At 37.1% G+C, this 22,207-nt stretch overlaps 1 protein-coding gene across 32 annotated transcripts in view; it reads right to left on the bottom strand.

Moving 5' to 3' along the window:
• The window catches only part of GPHN (gephyrin), a 285,375-nt gene that overhangs the window by 23,793 nt on the left and 239,375 nt on the right, over positions 1-22,207 (bottom strand). For all 32 annotated transcript variants that reach the window (XR_013952182.1, XR_013952183.1, XM_080595302.1 and 29 more), the window contains 6 exons: positions 18,484-18,576; positions 15,455-15,510; positions 9,781-9,900; positions 5,078-5,136; positions 4,703-4,856; positions 2,756-2,877 (listed from right to left, as the gene is read on the bottom strand). Coding sequence is in view for 30 of the 32 variants with exons in the window: in XM_080595302.1 (XP_080451428.1) it covers positions 2,756-2,877; positions 4,703-4,856; positions 5,078-5,136; positions 9,781-9,900; positions 15,455-15,510; positions 18,484-18,576 (604 nt within the window). In the remaining 2 variants the exon portion in view is untranslated. The remainder of the gene's footprint in view (positions 1-2,755; positions 2,878-4,702; positions 4,857-5,077; positions 5,137-9,780; positions 9,901-15,454; positions 15,511-18,483; positions 18,577-22,207) is intronic.

Genomic DNA, 22,207 nt, shown 5'->3' with positions numbered 1-22,207 from the left:
ATTGTACCTTTCATAAGATCACTGGTAAAAATCTTGCATTTTTTCAAGTGCCATGGTACTCCATCAAAGCAGTCATGTTAGTCAGAAAGATATATACTGAAATATCCACAGGGACAACATTATCCCAGTAACTTTACTACATAATGAGATAATACTGATTATCAAACTAATTTACACAACCAGATTTTTCCTTTGACTGAAACAGAACTTCAGATGCATTTTGTTGTAAATACATGAATTGGGCATGTAAATATGAAAGAAAAAAAAAGACTGAAGATAAGATGCTGGTATCAGGTGGTGAAGATTTTTGTCTAAGTCAACAGTATCAAATTATTCTTTCAAAACTACTGTGAAGTACAAAATCACTCTAGAATTGGAGGCTCACTACTTCTGATCTATAAACTAAAGTAACTATGTCTGCAGAAATGACTCCCCAAGCACGAAAGTGAAAGCTTGAAAAGAATCTCTTATCACCCTTGCCAAGGTAATACTATCTTGAGACACAGAGAACGTTTTAATAGGGAGAATTCAAAAGTTGTCAACCTCAAAACTGAAAGCAAAGCTGCAGACACTTGTTTACCTTTGACTGATATATATGTTTGCTGTCTGCTTTTCAGCTAGCATCCAAGAAGTAAAAAAGGGTTGCAAAACATACTTATGCCAGAAAAGTAAAAAATTTACTTGGGTCTTAAATCTCACTAAAATTACTTGTATTTATTACTGAGAGCTTTCAAGGTTAATCATCTTCACAGACACTCTACGCCCATGGATCTCCATGGTTTCAGGATGTAGGAGGTTATAGAAAAACTTTCTGAAGGCAATGAAGTAAAAGGCTATAGTTTTGCATGATGACCCTAAATTAGACTTAAATTAGCGCCATTTGATGGCGCTACCTTCACAGCAAATTTGAGACTATACGTATTTGGTTAGGGCAAGGCAATAAAGACTATAAAGAACAAGCAAACTTTATACTCCGTCAGAGGGGCTACCACAAAGATGTTCAGGGAAAGCATCTTTTCCATTGAATTAACCCATTGTTAAAGTAGCTTCTTCTTAGTGCTTTGATGACAGTAACTACTATTTGTTCAGACAGGTGGAAAAAATTTCCAACTCCAATATTTTGTTGGGAAAAAAGCCTGCTGGCCCTACTTTTATGTAGCAGTGATTCACAGGTGTTGACTATGACTAAGAGCTTTTTTTGTGGCTGTCTCCTTTTTTCTCAGATATGTGGATCTAGAACCTGATCTCTGATTATATTTGTTTTATTTGGGAACTCTGTTACCTGTGCTTTAAGGTCTTTAAAAGTTGTTATAATACACAAGATGCTCTAGAGATCCAGAACATTTGGGTACCATTCCTGGAAAGAATAATTGCATGAGTTTAGGCTCTGTATGAAATCTCCACCTGAAATTGAAAGCATTCACAGGTAGGAGTTTTTTGGTATTTATTACTATTTGGAACAGCAATTGAGTTTTGCCAATCAGAGAAGCAAGAGGGGTGCCTGGGTGCAGAGAGAGAGTATCCAGAAGGATTTGCTTCCTCTAAGGTCACAAGAACCACTTTGGTTCCTGTGTGTCACATTCCATGTACGAACGCTTCAAATACAACTGCGTTTCCTGGAGCCATCACTCAGGTTGGTTCAGATATCATAAAACCACACACTGGTCAGCCCATTCATATATTTTCTCTCAAGCTATATTTTGTACTGGATCTTATGCTAAGGAAGTCTGGTCCTGAATAAGCTGTTCCCTAGCAATAACCCTGTTTGGGAATTCTGTTATCAGTCAACATGAAATGCAAATGCTGTGATTCATTTTTTCCTTTTTTTTTTATTTCTGATCTAGCCTTACTTCTAACCACACGTAAAGAATACCATGCTTCTCTAACAGGTGAAAGTGAACCTGAACAACTCCCAACTCTGTCAGTTGGTTTGATACCCAAAATGAGAAACAAGAAAGCCAGTTCAAAGCCTTTGGGGCTCAATAAATTGAGGAAGTATGTTATGAGAAACTCAAGCCATGAATAACAGGCATTGAAGTCTTGCAAAGGACAAAAGACTGAACACTTCAATCACTTGTTCTAGAGATCTCAACAGGAGAGTGACTGGCTTTAGTACCAGTGGGAAACAAGGCGCAATCACTGTCAGATGAACAGAAAGACTGATCACAGGGTGTCACTCTATTGCAATCAAAATAGAGAGACCAGTAAAGGAAAAAAAAAATGGTTCTTTTAAATACTTTGACATATTCCTGGAAATGTTGAGTAATATTCACCAGTGGGGCCTTCACCAATTGACAGTAATTGAGAATCTGACAAAAATTTATACTCTAAATTAATTTTGGCCTGGAAAATTAACTTTGAGAGAAACTTTCCTTCTCCCTTTATTGGATCAGAAAAAAGTGTAGTTCCTGTAGAATTGTCTCCACAGAGGCGGGCTTTTACATGTATTAAATACAGTGCCTGTATTGCAGCAATAAATTCAATTTGCAGCAGTAATAGATACTTCAACAAACAGAAGGCAAAACAAGATAAGCAGCATTCAATAAAAATTTTATCAAATGATTCCTCTTAATAGTAGAACAGACTTATTTAATTCTTTAATGAAAAGGTTAAAATGTCTTCTCCAAGATGTGCACTGACACAACTCAGTGACACTTGCAACGAGTGACAGTTGTAGTATTTCTTTTCTCCACAGATGCCATAAAGTAAACTGCATGAATATGAAGTGACATGTCTATTAACACATGGTACTTACTTATCTCCCACAATTCCCAAGTTGATTGTTGGATAGCCATGTTCTTGGATTGTAGCTAGGAGAGTTGAACGGTTACTGTCTCGAATCTTTCCTGGCAAGAGGTCATCTTCAGGATTCAGTAGCTATAAAACCAGGAATACTATTAGTCAGTCTCCTTGGAATACTGTTTCTTTACACAAATGAGAATTTTATTCTTCAGATTGGACAGGACATTGTCAGTCAGACACCTATTGTAAAATACGTGTTTAAAGTGATTTAGTGAATTTAAATTAGTGGCCTTATGAAGCCCAGTCCTCCATGCTGCTTAGTTTGTTTCTATTGGTTTATTTCTGCAAAACCTTCTTTCTCCTTATGGGTACCAAGTTTCTAATCTCAAACAGTATAAATCAAAACACAGACCATCCAAGTTATTCCTTCTACTTAAATGGTTTTTACAGGAACGTCATTGATGTTGCTAACCAGATTCAGAGGTATTAAAAGAAATTTTGAAGTTCATTGTCTACTTGCCAATGAAGATGTAGTTTAAATACAGCAATGTCCATTGGATAAATAGACAGAAGCTAGCAATTCGTTCTTACATCGATTACTCTTTTGAATGAAAAGCTTTCTCTCAAGACAGTACCATGGCAATTACCTTACACGTGCCTTATATTTTGGAAGTTCAACTACAAAACATCCATATATAAACATATATTTTACATATATTATGACTTCTTTCATAGGACATAGATAGACAACACAATATTGACAGAAGGTAAACAATAAGCATGTATCAGCAATAATGGTAGTGTAGTCTTAACGTAGTAATGTAGAAAGTAACCAAAAGTGGAACATGGTTATGTTTTGATGCTTTGACTAGCATCTCTATTTCTGTTGAGATATCCAGAGAACGTTTAAGAAATATTTTTATATATAATCATTTAAACTATCTTCCTGATTCTTGGGTCACGCATTATTTCCTCTTACTTTGTGGCAGATTTCACTCAGTGTGCTTTCCACCCTTTTTACAACAATATTAAAGGAATGTCTAAATAAGTATTTTTCTGGAACACTTCTGAATGTAACCAATGTAAGCTGATCCAACTGGGGATTACAAAAAAAAACTTTTTCCCTAATACTGTTGGGATCAATAGTATCAGCCCATATTTTCTAATATGAAGTACTGGGCCTGGCTGAGATTAAGTTAACTTTCTTCATAGCAGCATGCACAGTGCTGTCTTTTGGATTTGTGACACCTGAGATTTGTCTCGCCTGTCCTGCCACAGGGAGGGGAATGAGTGAGTGGCTGTGTGGGTGTTTAGTTGCTGACTCAGGTCAACCTACAACATACTTAGAATCGGTAAAATAAGTTAATCTTGAACCTGCTTTTTCTAATGTAGTTAAGTTGGGACAATTAGCATGCTGGTCTGGAGTTCCAGCAAAAGGAGATTGTCTGGATTTCAACATGGGCTACTAATAAAACAATATTAAGATAGAATACTGCAGAAGGGCATTTGCCAGTACTATTCAGTTTTTGGACACAAGTTATCTGCCATTTGCACAACAGTTACAGAGGAGTGCTGCTCCAAAGAAATTACTCTTCCAGTCATGACTCGCAATATATATTGCAACCCTGAGTACCCTAAAGGTCCTCCCTTGCTGGCAGGAGAAAAGCAGATGGCACAAGGCTGGATGCATTACCGAAATTTTGGCAAATCCAGCGTGTGAGACTTGTGAGAGAGCAAGGATCTATGATCCTGTGGGGGAAGAAACACAACAGGCTGATTATGGGTTGATCCCTCACAAGAATACCTCGTGTCAGCATGAGCTACTTTGAATGATATCAGCATGAGTTAGAATAGCTCAAAAAGACAGTCTACTTGGAAATAGGGTAGAAGTCACTTTCCAGAAGATAGAAGTGATGCAAAAGAGTAATTCAGACCTTGAGTCTGAAGTTATTTTGCTTACCTCATTCCCTGTTGACATGACTGCAACCACTGGAAACTTGTTAACTTCTACTTCGGTTACTCCAACAGTTGCTAAGAGACCAATCTCGGATGGACCCATGTGAGTTCCTTTAGCCAGCACACATTCACCTCTTTTAATGTCATGTCCTATAGGTCTGAAAATTGTAGCACAGAAAAAATGAAGGAAAACCAGAATGAGATTGGAAGTATCTTTCCTTGATTGATCTGGCTCCAGGTGAGGAGAGTTCAGGGATGTTCATTAGTCAGACTGTCAAAATGTCAGTATTACTTAAGGCTAAACAATGACTGCAAAAATTACCAGACCTTCTATTCCTTACAGGTATTTCACTGTTTATGAAATGGGCTGTTTACAGACCTGATATCTTGTCCTGGTCGAGCTTGCACCAGGATTCGAACCTCTAGTTCTTCAGTGCCCTTTAAAAACAAAGAGATCATGTGAAGTCAGCTGGGCTATTCAGACAAGATTAATCACTTTTAATGTCTGAGATTTCTACACAGCTCACCATACCCATTGCACTGAGAACTTATGATTTAAGCATCATCATTTCCCTGATTTGTGCAACAAGACTTTACCACGATGTGTGCTAAAGAATTTTATAAGACTTCCATCTCTGATGAGCTTGCCAGGGAAGGACCAGCACTGAATGCATAGTTTTACTTTCCTTTTTTTTATGATCCCTGTGTTTATATATCTTTCTGGTGTGATGCCCTGTTTGTTTTTTTGATCTTGTATACCAAGTGGCTTCTTTCTCCTCCTCTCAAGACAAACTTATTTCAAAGATGGCATTTCAAAAAGACCATTAGTCAGGCAAAATGCCACTACATCCACAGAAAGGTAGGAAGAAGATATAAGCTTAACTATTTCAAGCTCTTCAAGTAGATTCTTATAGAGGTAACTCCTATCTGAGAGCTTTGTACTTACCAGAAAAATGCTTATTCATCATGTTTATTTACTGTGAACAAGAGAAAGTGGCCTGAAAAGTCTGATGCCTACTTTAATATGTGTTTACTTCTTCAGGGTTGCAGTGATCTGGTGATTTGTTCAATGCCAATAGGTGGTATATGACCTACACTGTTAGTATTTAATTTATAAACCTGCAAATGGTTTGATTATAAATATACTCAGCTTTGAGATAGTGCCAGCCTGTCAGAAGCACTAAATCTACAAGTACTTAAACTGGCACAGATTTTGTTTTTACATTATGATGCAGTATTTCATACTTAAAAGTACCTCAAAATTATAAATCAGACACTAATTTTACAATAGAAACAAGGTGAGTCCTTACCATTGGCAATACTATTTTTGCAGGAAAGACAGTATTGTGTAGGACATAGGGATTTGCTATCTCTTTTCTTAAAGGCAATAGGGACTGTGTTTTCTGAGTTCAAACCAAGTGCCTCAAAGCTTTAAAAGAAAGGCCCCAACATTAAGGGTAACACATGCTGTTACAAACTATGATTCTGTTTGCATTCTGTGAAAATGGATAAATTTAAACACCTGAAAAACAGGAAATGAAGAACAAAAACAACATCAACCCTGAAAAGGGTTGAAAGTAATTTCTTACTTTATCACAGTATTTTCAAGACATGCTGTCAACACAAATTCTGTTTGTTTAATACCTGCTCCTCCAGTATAAGATAAGGGACTGTTTTTGGCAGCTAGTGTCCAAAATGGCTGTGCTAGACCCCAAGATGTCCTTATCTCCCTTATCCCCATCTGAAGCTGTAAAAGACAATTTAGGCTTGTGATGAAAATCTGGAATAGAAGTTAGTTTAATAGCTATTTTATTGTTTATGACACTCTGGGGATGGTTGGCCAGTTATGAAAATTTTAGTTTTCCATATCCTTAATAACATTTAAAGATAGCTAGGCCGTTTCTGGGGAATCAAGAGGAGTGCCAATGATACATCTGAGTAATAAAAAAGGTCCAATACTTAGGGCTCCTGGATTAGGGAAAACAATTTAAAAAAAGCTTTTGAGGAATTTAATAATCCCAGGTTTGGAAAGCACTGTGGAAAGTGTGACTGTGGGCAACAGGGTGATGTGCAGAGATTGTTATTCGTGGAACTGAGGGATATCCCAGAATGCTTTAGAAATACAAGATAGTTCAGAGTTGCTAGAAGTAGGGCTTACACAAAGATATGACATTATGTTAAGAACAACTTCCATTTGCTGTGGATCAGACAGTATTCCTCTTGCTGTATATTAATATATTTTGAACTATGTTTGAGGGTTTTACTCTGATGGTTGTTAGCAGGCAGCATCCATACTGATATACTGATGCTTGGTCTTACTGTATGTAGGATCTCTTGTTTAATTGATAACTTCGGCCTCCTTTTTCCTACGAGGTGACATAAAAACTCAAAAAAAAAAAGTGCTCTTGCAAGGGTAGGTTTCTCAATGGCCGTGCATTTGGCTATCTGATGGGCAATTTTCTTCCTGATGAACAGATGTTATTCCTTTCAGGCCTGTGACTTCTATGGTCATTTGGAGAATCCTTGCTATGAAGTTTAAATATTGCTATCACAACTAGAGGTCATGGAACTCCTTTTAAAAGTACTCTCTATCTTTTCAGAAGAACATATTTCAGATGAGAGATTTCATTTCAGTTAAATCCCAGCCCTGAAGGAGTTCTAAAAGAAAAACATTCTTGAAATATGTAGCCAACTAGGCATAAAAAAGGAGATGAAAATAACGTCAACTAAACTATACTATTTCTGTACATGATTATCAGAGTTGTGTATTCAAGAAAAAGAAGAAACTGAAGTGTTCTACCTCACACTCATAGGCAGGAAATGGATCCTGAAGGTGGCTGACCATTTGCTATGAAATTTAGAGTTTAAGCACATAGCCAAAGAATCCGTTCCCATACGTAGAGGAGAACATGCACACGAATAGTGGAATCCAGGATGGCTGTCATCCAAGGAAGAAGTAGGAAATAACATGTTATCATGTATGCTACTCTGCAATGTGATAGTCTTGTCATGATGAGGTGGGTAATGGCCACAGAAAACCTGTTCAGTAAGGGTAATGGAACGATTAACAAGCAGTAAAGCCAACATTATATTTACAGGAAGATACAATTTACAAATACACATCTGTAACGTCAAAGCAGGACTGACTCAAGGAATTCCATGTCAGGAAGAAAGCCAGCCTAGACAGCTTGCTGACTTCATCAGATGTAAAAATCTATGCATTTACAGTAATAAGGAATGAGACAAAATCATGAGAATATGTTTCAGATTTTGCTGTCTTAATCAGCTTTAAAAACTAGAATTCATGCACTTACACTCCAGCTATGATTGCAATGCTAGCATGTAGCTATGCTGACGTGGAGCAGCTTGTCAGAACAGCAGCAGAGCAAAGGCTGATATGAGCAGAGAACCATGCACACACTTCTTTCCAAAACTGAGCTGGGAAGCTGTGACAAGAAGAGACATATCTTCTTGCTGTAAAAACTGTCAGATGATGGCAAACATGACAATAGTGTCCTGAAATCAGCTGGCTAAGACAAGGTAATGATTCAGAAGGAATTCTCTGAACAGAAGGGAAGAGAGAATAATATTTAGGAAGCCTAAGACAGACTGTTTGGTATACAGTTGTCTATAGACATATCCCAGCCTTCTTCAAAAACACATTTTGCTTTGTTAAGACAACTGTGTGTACCCAATTAGTACTACACTACTCATATTTTTTTCTATGGTATTCTGCAGCACCTGTAAGGTAGAGTGCTAATATAATTTATGGGTATGCTGGAAAATCTCTTCAGACTAAACAGAGTTTAGACTGTTCTAGATGAATATACACCTTATCAATTTCCTGGTTTTCAGGGGTGTTACATTCAGTAATTTTCTCATTTTAAAGCACAGAGCTCCATTGAACAAACTTAGAAAATTTGGTGAGGCACTTACTCCCCTTGTTACATAATACAAACCCTCATTCCAGACATATGCATTTATGGAAAGGTATGTGCAGAAGACATATTCCCCAAAATACACCAAATTCACCAAGTGCAGAGCCAGATTTAGGAAAAGAAAAAGAACATTTGTTACCATTTAGCCATTTAAATGCTATGACAACAGGTTGTTTAGAAATTCTGTTGTTTTGAAAGTGCCCTGGCATCGCTGAATAGGTGTACTGTACTTCCCAGGTACATCAGTTTGGAATGTCCTGTTCTACAACCACAATCATAAAGAAGTTTTTGAATATTACTTCTCCTCAGGGGCAGTGGATAAGCTGGAACAAAGCCTGAAAACGGATGGATTGGGTTTAGAAGTGACTGAGTCAGCTGAACATACATTACACACAAAAATTAATAGTAGTAGCAAAATTACGTTCTTTAGAAGGCTTTATTTTGGGAATCTTTTGCTGAAATGATACCAACTCTGACAAAGAAGAACCATCTTCATAGCATAGTTCAAAATAATTCAAATCATTCTGTGGATTTTGCAGCCCTTAAAATAGTTCACTTGCCTGCAGAAAGTCATGCTCAACTTTAGCTACATCAGTGGTAATGCTGCACTGTAATATTTCAGCCTGTTATTCTGGGATGTATTAAGAAAAAAAAAATCCCTTCCTACTTGGTGACTTTAGAAGAACTTCTAAAGTCCTAACCTTGCTGAATTTCAGGATCATCCTGAAGTATAAAGCGGATTGTTCTGCTGCTAAATGTGAACTCGGTAGAAAAGAAGCAAATAAAATGTCTGATTGCCACTACTCTGTATTTAAAAATGTGAATATACTAGGCACTCAAATTGGACTGCCATCATGGATCTCTGGGAGGCATTCGCTTTTCACTCAATCATTCTCCCAAAAACTTTTGTGCTGGCATACAATAACCACAATGAAAAATCAAGGTCAGGACAGGCAGGTCTGCAGTACTGTTATTACAGTCTGGAAAAGCAGAATTGCTACTAGGAACCAATGTGAAACTCCTCCAACTTCTGCGATTAATGGAAGAGCTCTTCTACAGGACTGTCGTTCATATTTACAGGATTGCTTCATAAGCCACATGCTGTTGCATACAAAAGCAAAATGAGTTTTAACTTGTGACTCACATCATCTGATTCCCTGATGAGTTCTGTATCTTCCACCTGCACCACTGCGTCAGCACCACATGGGATTGGAGCACCAGTTGTAACTCGCATTACCTGACCAGGCATCACAGTTTGAGTTGGCTGAAAAAGAAACAAAATGATTTACTTTTGAAAAGAGAAATCTCAAGCCACTTGAACATTATGGAAGTAATCTGAAGGAATAAAATTCTTCTATAAGTCAAGAATCTTGATGTACTGCTAGTGATATTGACAGACATAAACTCCAACATATTTGAATATCATTAGGTAACTGCTTCCCATCTGACTTTTAGGTCACATATTAAGTGGCTTCACTTTTTCCCCTTGGATTCCTATCACAAGAATAACTTTCAGAAGGTGAAATATACAGATATTTTGGTTGCTTGAGAAAAGTAACTGGCTAAGAAGTGTAACACTTAGATGAAGACCTTTAGAAACTCAAATGACCAAAAATCTTCTACATCTTTGTTCATAAATATATTTGTACAATATTCTGGTCCTGAAGGTTTAAATTTCTTTGTTTTGTTTTGGTTGGATTTTTGTTATGTGTTGTCTTACGCATTGACACCACCCCTCACAGCATCCTTCTGGACAAACTGTCCAGCTGTGAGGTGAACAGGCACACACCACATGATGAACTGGCTGAATGGCAGAGCTCAAAGGGTCATAGCGAATAAGGCTACCTCAGCCTGGCGGCCGGTCACCAGCAGTGTGTCCCAGAGTGCTGCACCTGGGTCGGAGTAACGCTGGACACAAGCACACCCCGGGAGATGCGGATGGAGAGCAGTCCAGCAGAAAGGGGCCTGGGGGTGCTGGTGGCAGCACGCTCAACGTGAACCAGCAGCGTGCCCTGGCAGTCCAGGGGGCAAATACACATCCAGCATAGGCAGCCGGTCAGAAGGGGCGATTCTCCCACTGAATTTATGCACCTGGAGTACTGGGTGCAGTTCTGGGCTCCACAATGTGAAAGGGATGTTAAGATACTTGAATGTGTCCAGAAGAGGGCAACAAAGCTGGTAAAAGGTCTGGAAGGCATGTCCCATGAGGAAACCCGAGGACACTTGGTTTGTCTAGTCTGGAGAAAAGAAGGCTGAGAGGCAAGCTCATTGCTCTTGACAACTTCCTGAGGAGGCAGAAAGGGAGAGGGAGGTGTCGATCTTTTATCCCTGCTACCCTGAGACGGAACACGGGAACGGCACAGAGCTGCGCCAGAGGAGGTTCTGACTGGATATTAAGAAAAATGCCTTCAGTGTGAGGGTGGTCACACGCTGGAACAGGCTTTCTAGCAAGGTGGTTGGTGCCCCATGCCTGTCAATGTTCAAGAGGCATTTGGACAATGCCCTCAATAATATGATTGAACTTTTAGCTAGCCCTGAAGTGGTCAGGCAGTTGGACACGATGATCTTTGTAGGTCCCTTCCAAATAAACCGTTCCAAATTTCTAATATAACCACCTGCTTCACTTTTAAGCAGCTTTCCTCATAATGAGAGACAGCTCAATGCTAGTTCACGCAGAATCTTTTTTAGGGTCAGTTTAGCAAAGCCTGAAATTTATAATGCTCTACATTTATGTAAAGTCACAGTACATTAACAAGTTTCACCAGAAGAATACAAAGAACACAAAAATACCAAAACAACAGGATAAAACAAATGGTGTGGTTTTAATAAAATTTCACACCAGGCAGCCTATTTTAATATGTATTTTCAAATTCCAGAGTAAAATTGTAATTTGACCACAACCACTTGAGAAATAAACAACTAAAAGGAAAATCTTTCTGATAAAATGCAACTAAAAGAAGCTGGTGTGATAACTGTGAATATTATTGCTGGAATATAAGTACTTGCTCCACACAGTGCCTTAGTAAGGCCAACTTGTTTGGGCTTTACTGTTATTAGTATACATGATACACACAGATCTTCACAGCTGTGATCCGTCCAGGACTTCTCAGACTGACTATGATTAGCACATATTTGATAGCAACCCAGTGCTTTCCAAGCGTCAATATCTGCTCACGCACAGCAGTGACATACTCCATGACTTTTGACAGGAGGCTGTTAGACATCTGTAAACTCAAGACAGGTGGCCAATGTTTCAACTGTGCAAAGCTGTGTTTGCCTTGTCCATTATTCTACTCCATTTCAGCACAGCTGTAATGTCTGGAATGTGAATATTACATATGTACTTCAAAGGCTGCTGTATTTTGTTCATTGGGACAAAGGCACTAGAAAAAGGCTGGAAATGATTTGTTCCTGGTTTACCACAGTATTACAGTGACCTATGTATCCCAAGAAACAGCTGAGCCTGGAGTTAATTGCATCTTGACCCTTTTCTAAGGGTAAAGGAAATCCTTTGAGAAGAACATAAATAAAATGCTAAAAGAAATTGAAAAAAAAAGTTCACAGTTGCCATATGCTATGGTTAATGTGCTTTTTTGGCAGGACTAAAGTCATCCTGAGATGCGTATCTTACACAGATGAGATAAAACAAATACTTTTTTTTTTTTCTAAATGGTATTTCTTACCACAGACTATTCAAGGAGGTATGGATGAATAGCTGAGGTGCAGCCATTTACGCTGAACATGCTTAAAGCTTAAGTGAAAATAATCTTGTCCGATGTGATGTTTTGACTTTTATGAAAATGAATGTTGCAAAAAGAAAAGCTTATGCCATGGAGTATGGGAGCTCTTTTGCATGTTGTTATATAGACAGTGAATAGATACATTACAAATAAGTAATATTGTTTTGATCTTACTAAAGCATTAAAGTCTTTCCTTTTACCAGTGTATTTTAGCACAAAACATTCTCCCATTTAAAATACAGTTTTTCAGTCTCAAGAATCACAAAGAATACATGTACAGGACTCTGCCAGAAATCAGTGCTTATGGTGGCAAAATGCACCGTAAATATCCATGCTTTTGGAATTTATTACTAGATGAGGCAGTTAATTTTTTGAGGTGTAATGATGTAAAGCATTTAAGCAAATTTATGATATAATAACATTTGTTTTTGAAATCAGATGTGTTGCTCTTATATTTTGTTTCCTTTTTGTTTCCTTTTTGTCCCTTGAGAATTTGATCAGATTATGAAGAAAAGACAAGCATCAGACTTCTGCATGAGTCTGCAGGGCTGTTTCCTTCTTCTAGAGGCTAGGAAGATAAAGAAGTGATTGCTTCTCAGAAAGCATATTAATGCACAACAATTTCACAGAAGCTCTTTTAAAGACCTCTGAGATCTCATACTTACCTGCAATAGGGCAGTACAGGATTCTGCCCTTCACCTTCATCACTGATAATCTATTTATGTTAATCACTGAATAAAAACCAGAAATAATCTGTTGAGCATAGCCCCATCTCAGGCATTTTCTCTTACACATTGTTACACATCTCCTGCAAGATTTACAACGACCCACGCTCCTTTCTGTAAAAAGGGCCAAGTTAACAGAAAGATGAAAAATGTTTGTTTCCATTCTATATTGCAGTTAGTTGCAGCACCTCTTAAAACCATCTTTAGAAAGTCTTCCAGGAAATTCTAATACTCAGATATTCAAGTCTATAGGAAGAAAATCATTGCTCCCCATGCTCCAATTTTTCACAGTCTGTGCTGACGGCTCTTGAGTAGTGCTCTCAAATGTGACCTAACCTCTCCAAAGCAAGGTAGTTTCTGAAAGTTTTCTTCAATGCAAAACAAAAAATGTCTGTTAACATAAACATGATGATCTGGAAATGGAATTAAGAAAATAACATAGAATTTATAAATTGATACAGAAATGTCTAGCTTGGCTATATGGCTGCTCTGGAGTTCTCAGTCCCATTTTCTTCCTCTCTAAGTAGCATTTACATAACCTTTTTCCCTACAGGAGGAACCAAATCTAAACCTATTTTGAACTCCCTGCTGTGAATCATTCAGTTAATTGGTCTGTAACATGAAAAGCAGTATGTTGCTGCTGAGAGTGACTGAAGGGTGAAATGAGACTGAAGAGACTTCTACAGCTATAAATCATTTCTTGGGAAGGAGATGAACATGAAGATGTGTTGGCCCAAGAGAAAACCTCTGACCAATTATTCAGAGGTCAACAGCCTCATTTTTCTTACTTGCTCTGGTATTTCCAGAATTGTTTTCTCTCTGCGTGCTTCCCCCCACCCAATTTTTGTTCTTTGCCAGAGAGGTTTACCATTCCCATTAATCTGGTGGGACTGTCCCTGCAGATACACATTTGTGAGCTCCTGTATTTAATAGGAGGGAAACAATTTTGTGTTTGCCCTACCATCCTTTCTACAAACATGCTGAACTGATTAGGACATTAAAACCCCTTAGACCTGTGGGCAGTTCTTCCCATTAGACACAGCTTCACCAGAACTGTTTCTAAGCAACTGTATTGTGATACTTTTTAACTAGCAAAGTGAGAATATTGATGGCAGGCAAATAATGATAGAATTGATAACATAGCAGGTTGCTCAGCTGTTTTTTGACATTTTATAATGATCATATAAAGGGTTGTAGAAATAGCTTTCAGTCTTCTGGATTCTGGACTAATGTTTGAAAACATAGGCTAAAAATCCAAGGCAGTTTAAAATATTGCTGGATTTGTTAGTTTACATTTTTTTAGTATTTAAAGTCATTTTACATATTTCGTATAACAGATTCATCAATCTAAGTTTATAGGCATATCATTGCTGAGGTGATGTCTATGCCACTGAATTATAATTCATGAAGATGGGTGAGAACTACAGCAAAACTTATTTTCACAGTTCTCCATGTATACTATGATTAGCAAAGTCAAATCTTGTGCTTATTATGTGTTTGAAGGCAGTTCAACTCCATTAAAAAAAAACAAAGAAACAATCCTGCAACTGGAAATACTTCTGTAACCTGGAACAGCTGGTTGAAATACATCTATTTTACTTCAAACTTCTGTGTTTAGTATAGGAATATTATCAAATGTAGTCTTGAGTTTGACAGTGAATCAGCGTCTATTACGAATATTTATACTGCACAGCAGGTCATGAATGGATGCTGCCTGCACTTGCTCTTAAACTCAATCCATTTATCTGCTAAAGCGCACAAACACTCTTTTTGATTTAACAAACAGTAAAAGAACAACACTGCAAACCAGGCTGCTGTGCTTCCTCACGAGGCAAACTAGGCTTCTGAGGCTTCCTCAAGATTGTTCTGACCATTACCTTTCTTTAAAGACTTCTTACAAAATTCTTACACTTCCATTTGCACGTATCAGTGTGAAATATGCAAGCAGTTTGTGGAAACAGCTACTGAGCTGATGTCCCTTTAAAAATCTATTAGCAGAAAGGGTTAAATCTTGCTTCTCTCTGTTTATGAATTGTAATACCACTAGAAACCTTATGTACTCTCACATTGTACTAGGGCAAAACATTACTGTATGCTCTCCTATAGGACATGTCAGCATAATGCTCTGAAGTATTTTGGGATATCCTCGTTAGTTCCTTATGTAACTGTACTACCTTGCTGTTTGAAATCATGTCTCAAGGCACACAGCAGGAGGCTTGCTGCAGCTGTGTCCTACTTCCTGCTTCCTAATGTTGAGTTTGGGAGCACTAGAAAGCTTGTCCAAATACAAAGCAATGTCTTACAAGAGAAAAATACTTTTAAAAGGAAAAATAAGAAAAGAAATTGTACTCACCTGCTCACCAGCCTGGGATTCCCCTATGATGAATCGATCCCCTGGGCCATCAGCAGCTGTTAAGATGGACAATACAAATGGTAAAGGCTGAACCAAAACAAGTGATGGCATTAGAAATTAAGAACAGGACAGGAGAACTAATGAATGATCTAAGATTCAGTTCTTCAGTGTCAGTATGACAAAGTTTATGGAAGTTTTGCAAACATTTTAGATTTAACATGCTTTTAAGTTATGTTTATTATTTTGAAAATTACAGGTACCATAGAATTTTTAAAAGAAAACTTCATAGTGATATGGGACCAAGAAAAAGGGGATTAGGAGCAGTTACATTAGTAGCAAAGATTTAAGAGAATTTATGATCTTACTTGTATGAAAATGTCCCCTGTGAGGAAAATTTTCTCCATGTGAAACTAACATGGGACAATCACATATTTTGCCAGTGTATTATGTACCCTATTGATGGTTCTAGACTCTATTTCTGCTTTTTGAAGGAAAACGTGGACAAGTGCAGTGGTTATAGACTACATAGACTGGCAATTTCTGAAGGGCAATAGGGCTAAAATAATACAATTTGGAATGCTGATTAGAAATCTGGATTCTGTTCCCGTTTTGTATTTTTAGGAACTAGTATTGACCTGGTTACCTTATACCCTTTACTGAAGCCATTTTGAAAATTCAAAGTCAGAGATTGTTGATTTAACAAATTGAAAGTCTCCACGATTTCTCATTTTGTCAAATCTGTATTTTTACAGGGACAACAAAGGCACTGTTACTAACAAGGTCTAAGCTTCTGCCTGCCTCAAAGGTCTTACTGTAAGTTCCATTAGTGGTATTTTCCTTGAAGGCTTCAGCACAAGAATCAAAAGATTATAAAAAATCTTTGTTTCCATTGAAAATGAAGGAGGCTTCTAGTCCTCATCGTTGTAGAAAAAAATCTATGAAATATAAATAAGCATAACCTGAGAATGCAGAACACAACTAAAAAGAATCCAAAGTGGTCAAAGTTGTCAGTTTAAAACATAAGAATCTCCAACTTGTGAATTTTAAGCATTTGATGCTGGCAATACTGCTTTCTTTGTGAAGTGGTTCAGAGAAGTGGTTCATTTTAAAAATGAACTGTTCAGTCACTTTTGTTTGATTTTTATCAAATTTATTAGCTATTTCTTTGCTAAATATACAGAATTATATAAAACAGTATGACATCAAAACTTAACTACACTCTTTCCTAAATGAAACTTTCAAGTAAAACAGCAATTTTTTTGTAATGAAGAAATTGCTCTGCCTATCTTAGATCTGTCTACATTTTGCCTTTATTTTTCCAGGCAATCAGAAAGACTCTTCAAATACTTGTCTTTGAATGAAGTATATAATACTTCTGAAAACAGTAGTCAAACCTTCACTGAAAGAAAATGCACTGGGATGATCCAGAAAAAGAAGAGAAAAAATCCCTAATTGTTAATTATTTTAAACCCAATAAAATGCCACTGAATTAGATTTTGTTCCCCCATTAATAATGATATGGAGACAAAGTTTACAGATAATGTACAATTTACATAGCTTGAAAAAAGTGGACAAGGTTTTGGGCAGACAAATTTATCTGGCCAAAAGCTAATCCTTTATTATCTCTGTCTACAAGCTTTGTTTCTCATATCCTGAAATAACAAATCCACAAGAATGATAACACTGTTACTCTATTTGAATCCACCATCAAAATTAGGGTCTTGTATGTTAGTTTTTACACAAGTTGTTGAAGACAGAGTCCATGACCATTCTGATCATTCTACACGTTTACTGAGATAATGCTTTTGCTTGCCCTTAACCTTGTAGCAAGACAGCATCCTCTTGTTCCCAAGACCCTTGTCAGTCAGCATTCTACTCAGAGCTCCCCCTTGCATCTTTTCTCAGGATTATATTACCTGTGTTTCTCTGGCTACATCTGCACTCTCTCGCCACTAATACTAGTCATTTTGGACTGTCTGTCTCTCACACAAATAGATGACAGACAGCTGCAGTCAAACCTGTCTTGCAGACCTGGAATTTAATTTTTCTATCAAGTCCATGGGGAAGCTATTGGACTACATCCATTGCCTGGGCTTGCAGACAGTTTATTTCATGGACAGTTGCTTTCTATTGTTTCAGCTGCCAGTAACAAAAAAAAAACCAACACATTTTAATGCCCCCAAATGGAATTTGTTGTGTCCAAATTTCAACATGGTGTTACAATGATTCAACTCTTACCACAAGGACATCACTACTAGTATAATGTTCAATCATATAGATTTTAATTTTTCTTTAGCTATCTGAAGTAAGTCTTATTAGTTATACTTTACAAAGGAAAAAAAGTGATGCACAGAGAAGCAACCTGCTCAAAATCATTCTGCACCTAGTGGCAAAGCAGAGGATGGATTCAGGTCTCCTGGGAAACAGCTCCCTGCTTGCTCCTTAAAACTACACTACTCATTTACCTACAGCAACTGCAATATTTTTCAAGCACTAATGAGTTTTTCTTTTGAGATGCCTCCGTAAGAGAACATTTTGACATGTATTTTTGAAAACTCTCTGATGCAATCATGAAACAATTCACAAATAGAAGGCTGGATCTGTGACAGTTCAGCAAAGCAATAGCTACAAAAAGAAATTCCTGATTAAATCAACAACAGAGAAATAGAAGAATCTGTCATTCAGAAACAGATGTTGTGCTACTCTCCTGAATACTTTGCATTTCCAAGAAACACACTAGCAACATGGGTACATACCAATGAGCACACATGGATGTACATTTGCTCATGTATACTTGTACCCACTTAAAAGATCTGAATTCACCTTTGTCGTCTTCCTTAAGTCAGTTGCGTTGTATGCAGCAATGACTCCATAAATGAACTGAATCAAATCTCAAGCAAAACAGCCATTGCTGGATTCAAAATACATGTGCTGCTGAATGATAAAACATGGAAGTGAACTAATAACATGTTAAAAAGCAAAGTGGTTTTACAGACACTATACTGCATGCCTACAAAGTGAGTTTTTACCTCTGACAGCGTAGCCATCTTTTACAGATGCTGGAAATGGTGGTAGATTATCTTTTGCATATACATCTTGAGCAAGGACTCGGCCCATACCATCTATAAAGGAGAAAAGAGAAAAGACCATGCTCCATGTCATCAAAACCAGTGAAAGGGAAAACAAAGTGACAGCAGCGTGCTCTGATAGATGAAATGTATGTGTGTGTGACATATCTCATGAATACATCTCGGGTTCTTGATTTCTGTCAAAACCTTTACGTAAATGAAAGAAGACTGGAGTCAGAAACTACCAATGAAAAATTTGTTCAGTAAGTCTGTTTTCCTGCTTATGGTGAAATTGTTGACAATATATCTGAATGACAAGGATCCAAACACACAGGTAAAAGCTCTGATACGAGATCAGACAGAAAAAATAAATACTGTTTATCCTGAAATCTCTTTAGGTATTTTTAAAAGTTCTTTCAAAAAGTGAATCCTATGTGCAAAAGATGAGAGGTAATGGAATGAGCCCAGAGGACACAACATAAACAGTAATGATGGACATGTTTCCATAAATTGACGAAGAAGTTTTGCAATAGATTAGCTTTGCCTAATTGCTGAGAACATTTCTGTTTAATGGAGGATGAGTGAACATAAGTGTCAGGATTATTTATGTAAATTTACGCTGTAATAGTTCTAAATATTTTAATCGCTGTTTCAAACACACTCTTTCCCTTCACTTAGCAACCGTGACTGATGAGCTGTAATTTGGCTCTGCCTCCCTGTAGAGACCAACATGAATTACTTCCACTTTGGTCTAGTGTGCACTACTTGTTTGCGTTTTGCCAGCAAGAACTTTTTTTTTTGTACGATGTGGAACTGAGTGGAAAGTATGTATCTTACCCCCTCATATGGTGGGAGGCTGATAAAGGGGATTTATTTTATTTGTGAGTAGATGGGGTACTCAGAACTACTGAGATCGGCTTGATTCTGGTATGTCTAAGTAGAAGATCACAAAATCACAGAATGGCTGAGGTTGGAAGGGACCTCTGAAGATCATCTAGTCCTAACCCCCTGCCATGCAGGATTACCTAGAGATGGGGAACCTCCTAGAGAGGCCACCGCTCTTAGGATTGTGTTGTAGCACAGGAAAGCAGAATCCATCTGACAGGATGAAGGAATGAGACGATGCCCGAGTACTTCTGCAAGGTGAATTTGTGTGGATACACACTTTATAGGTTATCAGACATGTCAAAAAATGAGAGACAAGAAACAAGTGTGTTCTTGCTTTACAGACTGACAAGAAAATCTATGTCCTTCTGGATTTGCTGGGAAGGCAGAAGACCTATCTTCGTACACCAAATGGACAAGTTTTGCCAAAAAATGCACCTACTTGATTTGAAAATGTTCAGCTCTATTGAAGTGGTATTATAATGGAGATTATATTTTACTTAACACAATGTGATTTAATAAGCAATTATTTATAATTATAATAACGAGAACATCACTGCATTCACATCCATAAATATTAGCTATTCAGCCTGAAGCAAATATTTATGTTGAATTTTTGAAATAGGATTTACCATGAACATGATAGTAAAATTTGTTAAAACTAGTAAAGCACCTTTGTGATGGCTATTAAGGTGTCTGTGTGTCTGTGATACACAATAGTGAAGCTAATAGAAAGCTCACTGAAAGCTCACTAAAAAAGAGAACGCAGACAGACATTTAAATTATAGCACAGAAAAGCCAGCTTTCAAAGGCCTAGTGAAAACAACCTCTGTTCATAGACACACAAAATCTTGTACAAAAGTGATGATTCTAATTTTAGTAGGCATGTTGTGTCTTCATTTTACTTCTTGTCTGCATGCAAAATCACACCAATTAGAGCAAAGTTGAACAGCATGTTCCTGGCATTCTGCCATGCAATATTTGAAGTGAATAAATGGCCAGGCTGTAGTGGGAATGAATGTCATTAGGGAGAGAAAAATGTAAGAACTATTTGCCAGAGCCTTGGGCATTTAAAATGGAGCTAGTCAGAGCAGCTAAAGGACAATCTGAAGTACTTCCTTACTCTCCTTTACTTGACCAATTATTTTAGAAATGCACCACTTGACCTTATTTTGATTAATTGTAATTCAAAAAACATATTCTGAAATATTTTAATGCCATCAAGCTGTGCCATGAGATGCCTATAGCTTTCTGATTCTAACAGAATGAAGAATTACATGAAACTATTTTCAAAAAAAATTAAATTTTTATTTTTTTAAATTTTAATTTTGATTTCTAAAGCTCACATGGTGAAAATGCTAAGTTCCATGAAGAACTTCGATTTCTCAGGGTACTGGTACTGGGATACAGTAGTGAGACAACAGGTATTGTACTAAAGGTGATGGATTTGCTTCCATTTCATAGTGTCCTGCTATGTCTTCAGTGTGATATGAAAAAGCAATGCTATCAAAACAATTGGCAAGCTCAGAATAAATAAACAGCAGAAAAACATGCCAAAGCTCTACAGGTTACAGGGCTCTTGGACTAGATCAGAAAAAATGCTCAGTTCTGAGGCTTAAAGCCCGTTATGTATGGATTGGTCTCTGCTTTGTACTTTTAGTATCAATTAAACTTCTGCCTCTTAGCTACAGAAGAACAATCATTATCATGCTGTCTTAAGTAACTGCATCTAGCTGGAATAAAAGGCTAATTGGAGGCTTCATATCAGATAATGGGTAATGGCAGGTGGAAAAAAGCTTGAGATCACCTTGGTTTAAGGTGCTTGTGTAAAATGCTTTAGGACTGTCCATTTTTTTCATATGGAAGAGGCTAAATGATCTATCCAGGCACTGAACAATATATTTACCAATGTGAAAGCCAAGTTTCAAAAGGTAACTTTACTCATCCTCCCCTTTATGTTATGAGAGAACAGATTTGAGATCTCACCAGGAGATTTATATCTGTAGATTACAAGAATTAAATTTCTAGTATCACAAAGTTGTGTCCTCTAGGATCTCTCTTAAAGGCTCCATCCTGAAATTTCATACTATGGAGTCTTGCACCAGTAAATAACTGTTGTTGAAAAATAACTTGTAAGTCATGGTTTTGTGCTACAGTGCAAAGATACAACTGAATATGTATTTGTTAATATTTGGTATATATTTTAATATATGTAGGTATAATTATGTGAATATTAAACCAAGTACTTATCTCTACAGCAGTTTCAGACTTAGAATTAGCCTGAATTTTATGTCTATAATCCGGTAACATGAAAAGTATAGTGAAGTATCAACTAAGAAATTATAAAGTGTACTAGAATGCCTTCTCTTACCTTGACAGCATATTCCCATGACATAGAATAAAAACAGAAACAATCAAATTGTCTTTGACAAATAAGAATGTATCAAACTCTATACAGAATATAAACACCTAGACAAGACCAATTACTTCCATTCTTTCTCTGAAAGGACATTTTGAAGACCATGTGGTCTGGACAGCATCACTCTGTCATTCGTATGGTAATGTTATCAGTATAAACACAAAATTGTTATTTAGCCTTTTTTTTTTAAATATATATTAAAATAAATTGTGAAAACTTGTCCGAAGCATGTTGCGGCAGGCGATGATATATGCTGTGATTTTGTCTAATTTTACCATAGTTCTAATGAAGAGGTTTACAAATCAGATATATGAAAAGGCTGCTACCTACTGCTGATACAAATATGACTGCATAAGACTGGTGTTTACATATAAATAGTAA

The sequence above is a fragment of the Anser brachyrhynchus genome (assembly GCF_964034855.1).
Source record: "Anser brachyrhynchus genome assembly, chromosome: 5".
In the NCBI taxonomy this organism is placed as follows: Eukaryota; Metazoa; Chordata; class Aves; order Anseriformes; family Anatidae; genus Anser; species Anser brachyrhynchus.
The sequence above is the reverse complement of the archived record's forward strand: the minus strand, read 5'-3'. Positions and strand labels throughout refer to the sequence as shown.